The sequence below is a fragment of the Cyrtonyx montezumae genome, unplaced genomic scaffold (genome assembly GCF_038088225.1).
Source record: "Cyrtonyx montezumae isolate F1298 unplaced genomic scaffold, pur_monq_1.0 scaffold_16, whole genome shotgun sequence".
Lineage (NCBI taxonomy): Eukaryota > Metazoa > Chordata > Aves > Galliformes > Odontophoridae > Cyrtonyx > Cyrtonyx montezumae.
The window spans coordinates 4,234,540-4,246,222 of NW_027071892.1; the positions used below are offsets into that span (position 1 = coordinate 4,234,540).

General features: G+C 42.8%; 1 protein-coding gene across 13 annotated transcripts in view; it reads right to left on the minus strand.

The window, feature by feature from the left end:
* RBFOX1 (RNA binding fox-1 homolog 1) overlaps positions 1-2,828 on the minus strand; it is a 719,068-nt gene extending 716,240 nt beyond the window's left edge. For 8 of the 13 annotated variants that reach the window (XM_065732377.1, XM_065732372.1, XM_065732375.1 and 5 more), the window contains exon 1: positions 2,301-2,466. In XM_065732377.1, the coding sequence (XP_065588449.1) occupies positions 2,301-2,303 (3 nt within the window). In that variant the 5' untranslated portion in view covers positions 2,304-2,466. Of the gene's footprint in view, positions 1-2,300; positions 2,467-2,700 lie in introns of those variants that run through there. The other 5 variants (XM_065732362.1, XM_065732361.1, XM_065732367.1 and 2 more) reach the window with 2 other exon arrangements.
* Between the last annotated feature and the right edge of the window lie 8,855 nt (positions 2,829-11,683).

The following is an 11,683-nucleotide window of genomic DNA, read 5'->3' on the forward strand; positions in this document are numbered from 1 at the left end:
TTTAAGTGTTTATTTACTTTTAAAAAGTCAATCCAAAGGTCTTAAAGTCCACATCCGCTCAGTTTATTTCTCATTAGAGCCAATTTTGTGATCTCGCCAAAACCCAATAGTACTGAATCCAAAACCAGAGAAATATATGGTTCTATCATTTCTTCTACTACATTATTCCTAGAACAGTATCAATAGTAATCAACATCCACAAAGAAATTACTTGTAATATAAATGTCTATGCCAAATACATTTACTGCACTGTCACCAACCTCCGGGGAGCACAAAACAGCGGGGAGATGCAAGCAAAACATTCTTGATTAAAGAACCCCCCACAGCCTTCCTGAGTGCCACCACAGCTCATCCCAGCACTGCCACTGTGCTGGTACAGGGGCAGCAGTGCAGGGCCCAGGGCACCCAGCAAAGGCAGGGGATGTGTGCAACTGTCAGAGGAGCGTGAGGTCCCGCAGAGAGCAGCAAGAAGAGCGGACAGAGGGACTAACTCAGCTTAACAGGGGAGAAACCGTTTGGAGGGAATGAGAAAAAAAAATGAAGGAAGAGCATATACTGAGAAAAAAAAGAAAAAAGAAAAAACCACGAGATGAAATAAATGAGCAAAAGCAGGAGAAGCAAAAGCAGAGAGAGGGGAATTAGAAAAACTAAGCAAACATCCATCAGAGATGACACAGCTACAAACTGATCCTGCCCGGGGCGGAGGGCTGGCTGCGCGAGGGCTCAGTCCCCTTTAGTTTTGCTATTCCACGTTTAACTTCAAAGGGGCTTTGTGGAGGGCTGCAGCCTGGGAAGCAAGCAGAAACTTCAAAACGCACCTCCTGGCAGCCGTGGCCTAAGGCCATCACGTTCTCCTTGGCAGCAGGAAGCAGTGCATGTCAGGCAGAGCGTAGGAGGCACCGCAACAATGCACTGTGCTGAGGATCAGACCTGAAACCCTACATGTGTACTTGGACTTTATAGAGGGATAGCATCACATTATGCATCCAGGAATTGACAATCCCGCACTCTTCCTCAACACTTGGCTCCTGCCAGTAGTCTGTCACTTAAGGATATCTTTTTATGAAGCCAGAAGAGCATTCTCATCACCTCAAGGACACAAGTACCTCAATTACAAGAACTATAAAAATCCTCAGCGTTCTGCAAATTTCATTCATTACGTTTGTCAGCTAAGTACCGATAGAAAAAGGAAACACAGCCTTGACAACTATAAACAGAAACTCCATTTCAGGAAATGCCAAATCCTTTGTCTAATTTACCTACCAAAGAATGAATTGTAAATGCAACCTGCGCAGCCAAGCCTCCAACGCTGCCATGACACAGAAATCTTGGTAATTTTGGACCTATGAACAGAAATACCACAGAGCTTCCCAAAGCCCTAGGAACTTAAAGCTGTTCAAGTGGAAGAACAAAAAGGAAAGGTAAAGCTCCCATAGTCTGAGCTCTTCTAAGCCACTGCTATAGCCCTGATAACTGGAGCACGTGATGCCAAATACCATCCTAAAAGACAAGTGATCTGTTGAGATACACACTGGAAATCTACTTCCCCACCACCTCGCTGATATCCCAAATACATATTTTGCCAAGTGGCTGATTATTTGGTCTACAAAAAAAAAAAAAAAGATTTATTTTAGACTATGAGACGAGGACAAATTTCATTTTAGATTGTAATACACCCACGATCATCAATCTCCACCACAGAACACAGAAGTCTTGCTTCTACCATTATGTTCCACGCTCACTGTGGTTTCCGCACTATGTGACAAACGTAGCGTATAGTGTCCCCATTCCCTTCATTATCAGGTGTAAAGTGAGAGAAGGGACTTTACATCTTGGGACACCATGCTCTGGGGCTATTACATTTTAAAATTCAATTCACATTGAACAAACTGGATTTTTTTTTTACAGAAGTACACAAGAATCGATCACTGTACGCCCCATCCGCAAGCCAGAGAGCGGACCGACAGAAGTTGCAGATCGGGACAAGATCTTTCACACCTCGGCGCTGTGAATCGCTTCAAACACGAGCCCGCATTTGTTTCCCCATCTGTGTGAACCATGTCACGTTGGCAGCACGATCTCCAACAGCCATATTACAGATTTTGGAAACGCAGGAGATGTGCCGCTGTCACAGTGCCGAGCCGGACCCCTGCAGGAGCGGGCAGCTCCAGGTGCGACCACCCGGACACGCAACCCACGCTTAGCGCTGCCTCACCTGAGGAGAGCGCGCGCCCAGGGCACGCGCATCCCTGTTCACGGACGGAAACGTGCAGGAGAAAACGCAATGATGTACAGCCTACCATGGAAGTAAATAGCGACGACTTCAAGGCAAGTAGTTCTCCAGCAGCTAAACACCTCCACTCTGTCAGACAGTAACTCGGCTGCCCCCCGCCTGGCCATTTTCCTCGTCCTTATGGTTTCCCGAGCCGCCGCCGTGCCGCTCTGCCCGTGACCGCTCCCGCGGCGCCCGGCGGAGCCGACCCGGAGCCCCGCGCCCACAGCGCAGCGCGGCGCCCTGAGGGCTCCCCCTCCGCCCGCCCCGCCGCCCCCGGCCCCGCAGCCCCCGGGCGGCCCCGGCAACTTTCCGACCGCGGAGGGAGCGCCGCCTCCATCCCTCCACCCGCCGCTCCGGGACGCCCCGCCAACGCCAACGCCAACGCCGCCCGCCCCCCTCCTCCTCCCGGCCCCGGCCAAACTCACCATAAAGAGGCGGGCGGCGGCCGAAGGACGCGGCGCCTCTCCCGTCCGAAGGCAGCGGGCACGCCGGGCAAGTCGCAGTGGGACGCGGCTCCCCGCCGCCGCCGCAGCCCTTCCCCGCCCTCACGGCCGCACGCCGCGCCCCCGCCGCCGCCGCCCGCCCCCGAGCTCCGGGACCCCGGGGCCGTCCCCGCCGCGGCGGGCGGTGGAGGGGGGCGAGCGGCCGCCTTCCTTCCCTTCCCGCTCCGCTCCGCCGTGGGCAGCGGGAGCCCCGCACCGCTCGGACCGGGACCTCCTCGGAGCGCGCTGCGCGCCTGAAGTGTCTTCGGGAGCGGGCGGAGGTGACCTTCAAGCCCGGCGGGGTGGGCTGAGCCGGGGGCAGAGCGGCGCGGGTCGGTGCGCCGAGGGAGGCGGCGGCGGCGGCGGAGCGGAGCGGAGCCCGGGCAGCACCGGGCGGGGGAGCGGGGCTCCGCGGCACGCCCGAGCCCGGGATTGGCGGCCGCGCGGCGGCGCCCGGCTGCCCCGCGGGGCTCCGAAGCGCGGCCCGCAGCGCCCCGCCGAGCATCGCCCCCCGCCCCGCACTGCCGACAGCCGGGGCCGGAGCGCCGCGTGGTCCCAACTTTTTGTCCGCGGTTGCGCGGCCGCGGGGCTTGTCCCGGAAAGCGGTGGGCTTCGGTGGGAGAGTGGGGCATGGGCTGTCGGTGCTGCGTGCGAGAAGCCGAGTAACTGAATAAATAGACACCGAGCGGCACTTGGGAATCTGCTGGTTAAAACCGTGCCCTTAGCGTTACTCGAGCATCTCTGCTTGCTTCCTCCCCTTCCTCTTGCCCAGAGGAAACCGAGTCTTACTCGAATCCTCTGCTAATGAGCACCGCACAGCCCTGCACACAGGCATTGCTCTCGCACCACGCTGATAGCAGCTTCCTGTGAGAAAGTTCCGAAGAAAACAAACCACCAGGACCTGCCAGAGCACCGCCTTGTCCTTTTCAATACATTCATTCTCTAATGATCAAATATTTCTGCACTGCTCACCCTCCAGTTGATAAATTAATGCCACTGGGATTTAATTCAACATGTAAACCGGTGTCAATCATAGATGGGTACTGCGAGGGTAAGACAGAGAGTTGTTTTTAATACGTGGATTTAAAATGGAAAACAGTGACAACAGAACAGGAGATGAGAGGAAGCAAGCTTTAAATCCTACGTGTGTGGTTCTTTAAGGAAAGCCTTCCGTGAATAATGCCCTATAAATTCTTTCATATGTGCAGAAAATAAATGCAGCCACGATATTTCTAAGCCCAGCTGTCAGTTGCACATACATCCCTCCAATGCAGGCATCCACAACCCAGCACTTCTGCCTGTGCCTTTGGTGCTCAGCCTGTTCCTTTTGCTATCTCAAGGCTCGGCCTGCACTGTTGGGTCCTCTAAACACCAAACTCAGCAGAACTGAGGAAGAAATGTACCGTATCACATTAATTTATGGAGCAGGGTTGCTTCCACTGATAGGCTCAGAATGTTTTATGGCTCATCATCAACAGTGTTACACTAATGGCTGGAAACCTTTAGCTCCACATTGTTTAATCTGTCAGATTACCGAGATGTATAAAATTAGTCATGCACATTTTCAGGATCAAAATGTAATATCAAGTTATTACTACTGCTTCTCTCATGACGTATGTCCCACTCTGTGACCCAGGCAGGCTGATCCCTAACTCATTTCACCTGAAGACCTCAAAATGGATCTTTAAATCCACCTCTGTGGGCTTCCTGCATTTCTTTTTTCACCCTTCTAATTCTGGAGGGGGCTCGTGTGTCCAGCTCATGGACTACAGAGACCAAAAGTCCTTTAAACTACTACAAAATGATTTTACCTTTATTCTCAGCAGTAAAAGATATCTAAATCCATATTTACTAATATATGTGTGAAAAAGCAGAATTGTACAGGTTGAGGAAACCTAAATTCACACAAAGCTCAGAAACAGGGATGCGATGGGAGTTTCAGACCTTGGAGAGTTCCTGAGATGTCACCTTGTCCCTTCATGCTTCAGACTGAGAACTGTGACTGCGCTGTTCTTAATTCATTCCTGAAGAACTTTAGTAATGAAAATTCAGCAACTCAGTAAGCAATGTACTTCCTATTGTTTAGAGTTTGTCTTCTAATGTGAGCCTTTCTTATGTCTTTTAAGCTCTTTTCCATCTGTTCTGTCCCTTAGGTACAGAGAACAGTTGTTTCATTCCCATTTGCAAGATTCTTTAATGAAAAGAGAACAAGTTTTCATGTCATCCCTTTTCCTCCTCCTTCTCTGAAAAGTATTCCTTTGTCCTTTATGCAATTCCCCAACTCTTTTTGTCAAAATTTCCTCATGATTTCTCCATTTCTGATCATTGTCATTATTCTGTTCTTTTCTGGAGAATCTCTCCCGTCTTCTTTTGAAACACAGTGACCAAAGAGGGAAATAATACATCTTTCAGAGGCTCTGACAATGCTGATAAAGGGGATAGATTAATTTTGATCTTTCTGAGGCTGTACTCCTAGTTCTAGAATATAACTACATATTCAGCATATGCAGTGGAGTTGAACTATAAATCTCTGCACGTGAAACAGAACAGCCTCTGCACTGTCGGAAGAAAAGAGTTGGTCAGCAGAAGATAAGATGTTCTTGTTTTCTTGGCTGCTGAATTCTGGAATGGAGGGAATGTCTGGGAGAAGATTCACACTGTCGAAGGTTGTGGCTGTGGAGCACGAGGTAGAGCAGGCTTATCCTGGGGATCGGATCCATGGAGCTGGTGACAAGAAGCACACCATAGAGGCTCCGCAAGGCTGTCTAAAACTTATTCAACCCAGTAAGATGTTGGAAGTTTCTCGACTGAAAACCTATAGCAGGGGATGAGATTATTTAAGGAAATTATTCAAAGAGGAGAGTTTTCCCGAGTTGTACCAAACTATTTTAGTCTTCCTGCCTCTTATACTGCGCACCATTTTGGTCTTCTGAAGCTGCAGTAATGAAGGCTCCTCCAGCTTCCACACAGGTCATCTGTTTTGCCTCCTTTCAGCCTGTTTCAGGGTCTTTAAACTCACGTGTGGATGTACATTTTAGACTTCTGTTGGCCTGTCTGCCACACTGACAGACACAATCCTTACTTCCAACTGCTCCTATCACAGTGCATCCTCCTTATGAATCCATCTTCAGTGAGAGTAAATAAATCAACTGTAAATGGCGTAGGAGACAATTTAATACCCCAAAATATTTGGACAGGGCACAGTCATCAGACTGATTTGCTTCTGATCTAATCAGCGTCAGGAGGCAAGAGGACAGTCTTTCTCCTCTGTGTCACTCATGAAATCGAAGGGTTAAGCAGCTTATTGCTGGCTGCCTGCTGAGTAAGGGCAGAGTTATTCACAACAGAACGGGTGTTAACAATCCCTCAACATTACCCAAGCTGTATTTCATACTGGGAACACCAACCCATTTGTAACACAAGACCAAATAGTCATCTATGTGCCATGAAGGATCATTAGACTCAGTGCCTGGTGCCATGTCTTCAGAGCTAATTTGTTGTTCAATACTGCAATTATATGGGGTAAACAGATAAGCAGGATTATTGCGGTAGAAGATAAAATGGTTTCATTGCTAATCAAAAAAGAGGCAATGCAGTTGATAACAAAGCAGGTCTGTGGTATGTGGGTGATGAACAAAAGGTCAAAAAAGGTCATTTCTTGGATGAAAGAATTTCTTGGAACAGCAGGTGAAGAAAGTGCCACAGATGCTGTCAGAAAGGAGATAAGATTTGAGAAAAAAGTTGTGTAATTATTATTTGATGACCTCAAAAACATAAAGATTCTCTTATTTGTAAAAGCATTATATCAACATATGCACATTTAATGCTTTATAAATTCATAATGTATTCCTAGCAAAGGACATCTACAAGACAACAACAACCACAGTAAATTTATTACTCTATTTTAAGAGCTGTTCATTTCACTACCAGTGGGTACGTGAACATACGAGACATTTGCAGTGAAATACGTACTAAAAGCATTTGTGGTGGTTGCTGTTGTATTATAAATTTTGGTGCCACAAACACTTCATGAATCATTTTCAACTTGAAAATAATTATGCATTACCACCAACTCTGGTAATAATCTGCTGATAGTTAACCCTTCAAACATCAGGAAGGGCAGCCATGAAGTCTGCCATCTTGATCCTTTACATTCATGGCAAAACACTTAAATCCTGACACAGAACAAAAAGGAATTGATAAATCAACTTCCACGTGAAAAGACATGAAAAGAAAAGGTTTACCACTCTGTACATTTACCATAATGATACAGCTGCTTTTGTTGTGGTTGTTTAGTTTAACCTCAGGTTTCTTAAGCACTTTTTATTTATTGAAAATTTTTAGCACCTTCAGCATTTGGATAAGGAGTTGAATAAGAATAACGATTATAGCTTTGGACTTCTGGTTAGATCGAACGTGTCATTCCCTTCTTCTTTGTAGAGAAAGGATTATTTGATTTGTATTGAATACTCCTAATTAATACTATTTTTAATCGTTTTGTCTTGATATCAGAAGGCAACACTAAGCTAATGGTGCCCCATGACCACTGGCTTTGTTCAAAGTTCTGTTTAAAAAAATATTCTGGAATATTTGTCTCACAGTTTTAAGTTGATATGACATTTAGGTTTCAGACTTCAGCTCCACAGAATAAAGTGAACTGTGTCATCATATCATTTTAACATCTGTTCAATTAGCAATATGTTGTTATTTAGTACAGTCTTTAAGCAGAAGGCTAAAAGCCTTATATTTAATGCCCTCATAGCAGTATCTTGATGTGCTTATTTTTAAATATCTGTAAATGAGAAGATGTCCAATTTATTTGTCTCTGATAACATATTAATTTTCATTTATCCATTTATTATGTTATTCTGAAATAACATTTTTTCTCTCCCTTCTTATGGCATATGTCAAATTTCCCTTCGTACATCTTGAAGAAACAACGGCATGCCCAACCCATCAGCAAGTATTGAGCTTTATCTCTGATCTTTATTTTAATAGTCTTGAGATTGGAGACTTTAGATAAGGCTGACAGATTATTTGCTTTATATATGGAAAAAGGTCGAGCTGATTTAAATGATCTTTCTTGTAGGAAAATTACAGGTTTGTGTGTGCATTTTTGTTATCCTATGTGGATGGATTGGTTCACAGGTTAAACATTAGCACATGAGTTCTGTGTTTCCCTTTCCACGTCCATTTATGTGTCAGCAGGGCTACAGAGATGTTGAAAATAATTATTAAAAGCAATGATTTAAGCATTATTTATTTCCTATTTATTTATGGTTTGGATTTTTTTAGTTTTAGGGTTTCTTTGTTGTTGTTTTTTTAGTTTGACGTATTTCTAAGGGAGGAAGCATGCCCAGGAAATTTTCGTTCAATTCCATCCTCATCTTGCTTCTGCTGATGGCAATTCCAAAGGTGACTTCCCCTTTCTCTGTAGCTCTCAAAAGATTTTCTTCCCTGGCTTTCTCTGTAATAATCCAAAAGCTACTAGACCACTTACCTGTAAACACACAGAATCCAGTATTAGCCTTATGCTGTTACTGGTTCAAGGAATATACTCTTTTTTAAGCAAAGTATACATTGCAAGTGTTTTGTAGTTCTTATCATGAATACCATAAATAGTAGCCTGACAGACCAACAACTTGTCATCTATGAAATCTTCAGAATGTGCTACATTTTTCATCACATGCTCTGACTTCTTCACCTCTATCTGGGGAGCTAATACATCAATACATATATGCCAAGCTTAAAATTCTTATTTAAAGATATTTAAAGACATTTGAATTTAAATATAAAAAAAAACTTAAATAAAAGATCTTACGTAAATATTTGACCTCAAAGACAGAATTTAAAAAAATCTTTTGGAAAATGGCTTGACTCAGTGCTTCAAAGCATCATTTTCTAGCTAGCCTTTGTAGTTCATGATGCACTGGATCTTAAAATTATCACCTGCCCTCAGCCTAGCAATAGGGCTTCGGCATTACTCTACAATCAATGACAGCAAACCCTGGAGAGTGGACTAGCATAACTGACAACCACTTACCTACCATCATGCTGGATTCTATGCTTGAAAGCAGAGAAAAGATTTAAAACAACTTTATCAGCAACAAATATGTAGAAGCTATTTTTTTTTAGACAAGAGAGAGAAAGAAATCCCCTGGAAATAATGAAATATTTTCCAAAACATTTAGCTGTGGATCCATATTGCTCTAGAAATAGAATCAAGCTGCAAAATAGCTCACTATAAATAAGAAATCACAGAGCAAAAATCCACAGAAATGTATTCACTCAATCCTGAGGGGAGAGAGTCCCAGAAAATCCAAGAGCTGCAGAAAGTCAGATCTGCCACCATTGCTGGCTAAATGTCTTTGAGAATTAAACTGAAGTTACAGAAAGAGTTCATTTCTTACTAGTATTTTTATCTCTAATGTATTCACATCTCTGCTCTCTTATGCTGAATATATATTAGATTCATAAAAATGAATTGAAATTTACTATTTCCTGGATTATCTTATTCCAGTTAAATCCTCGATTCATAATGCAATTGCTGAAGATAAATAGAAGTTCATGAATTGTTCATGAACAGCAAAAATTCACAAGTTAGGGATGAAGAATAGATGAAACAGCACCTTCCAACCATAGGCCGCAAATTCAAGTCCTGGTTTCAAATCAGCAGTGTCCAAGATCCACTTTTATCTTATCACCTGAAAGCTTTCTGGAAGCATTTGTGTACCCAGTCTGTACCATCAGCTCAATCTTTTTTGGATAAGTGGCTGCATACATAATTGACTAGAATTCAGAACTTGTCAGAAATAAGTTGAGAAATGTAAAGCCCCTTCTTCCATCCAAATGTATAAAACAGCACATATGAGTTAATTGTCTAACCTTTTCCTAAACTTTATGTGACACTAGATACATAGGAGATCTTGTACTTTTTTTTTTTTTTAATAAAACTCCTCAAATATTAGTTATTTCTAACTATTTATTCCTCTGAAAATACCACCTTTGAGTGGTATTGCTCAATCATTAGGAAAGCCTTCTCATCAGGGACTTTTGACTATGTGACTGAAGGAGAAAAGAAAGCTTCTAAACAGAGTAATTTCTACCTTCTGTTGTTAGATGGGAGCACTTCAGAGTCAGACTTGAAAGAAAGAGGGACACACCACTCTTTATTTTAGGTTTTTCATGTCTTGTAGCGTGGCTTAGATTAATGGGACTATTAATGGAGTGTGATAATGTGCGGAATCTCAAACATTTTTTTTAATACACATGAGAGAGAAGACTTGTAGATTGATCCTTACCTTTCTCTTGGCAGAAGGCAAATAGTATTCTTGAAGCAATTACTATCATAGCACTTCCAGCCTTTGTAGTGCAGTACAACTTCTCTCCAGTGTTGTTTGAGAGGAAGAGACACTGAAGGCCACTAATAGAGTCTGTAATAAAAAGTAAGTGTACATGTGTTATGTCTTACATACACACATCTATGGCACAGGAGTGTAAAATAAACCCAAATTTGATAAGATTTTATGCAAAATTAAATACTTTGCCCATCCTAAGAGACTAAGGTCTCTTAGTTTTCCTGGGAAAGCAATTGAGAGTAGGTGTTCAGGTGTTTTTTTTTCATTCAGAGTTGATTATATCATTGTCGAGAACTCAAGAAAAACAGTTATGTAATTTGTATTTATGAACCAGCCAGTACCAACACAGAATGCTGCTGGGGAGCTCTGTCCAGTGCCTTCTATTAGACACCATTCATTATACTACATTCACGCTTTTCAAAACTGGAAATGACAACTGACTCATAAATTTGACTGCTCTTTTTAGAGCAAGTGATTTATTTTTTCCAAACGCAATAGGATATTTTTTAAAAGTTTTTTTTCCCAGAAGATTAAAGTCCAAATTTTCATTTGTGTATTTCTTAATTTCCTGTATTGTTCTTTTAAGGATTTTATTTGCCAAATGCCCTTCTGTTATTTTTTTAACGTTAAGACAAGAAAGTCATCTGTACACTGAAGGACAATAGTAATAATAATGTGAACATCTAAGAGGGAATCTGGGAGGAGACTGTACTGGATGCTCATTATTTCTAATGTGGCTTTAAACTCTTTTCCTTTGAATCTGAATATTTTGAGGTGGTTATTGTAAAAAGTTAATTTACTGTTATTAACCCTTCCACAACCAAAAACCTCTTCACAATATTTTACCTTCATGATACAATGGCTGACAATGGTGGGCAGTATTTTGGTTGCAGTACAAAAAGCCTTTCTACCTGTAATTATCTTATTTGCCTTCAGCTTGCAGCTCTGTATTTGTCCCCAGACCTGCCATGACAATGTTTTTCACAGCCTCTGTGGCAGTATTTTTCCTATGTTGCTCTCATACTGATGCTCTTGAGTGGATATTCTCATGGCATTGTACCTGCCAATCTTGATATTGCTGTTACAATGAGTTTTCTTGAGTTTCCTTTCAGTAGCACTGGCATGAGAATCAGCCCTTCATTAGCACAATGTAAGGATATAACCCACTGATGAAAAAAAAAATAAAAGATCTAAAATCATCCCATCTGAAACCTGCACCTCTCCTTCAGATACCTGTGCTTCAATGTCAACACAAACACATACCATATCAGACACTATTATATAACTCTGTTTCAGCCATATATGTCTAACTAAAGACAGGACTTTTTTAGTAGGAATGGCATTGAAATAACCAGCTGGAAGTGATGATAGTCATACTACAACAACATGTCAGTCACTTCAGTACTTTAATACATGCCAAAGATTTTCTAGTATGTATTTACAGCCAGACTATGGATATCAAAAATCCCATATCAGTGCATATCTGAAAAAGAAGCTTAATACAGTTGTACAAATCACATGTGCAAATTGGCTCTTTGCAAATAAAGACTACATGTTAACTGGAGAAC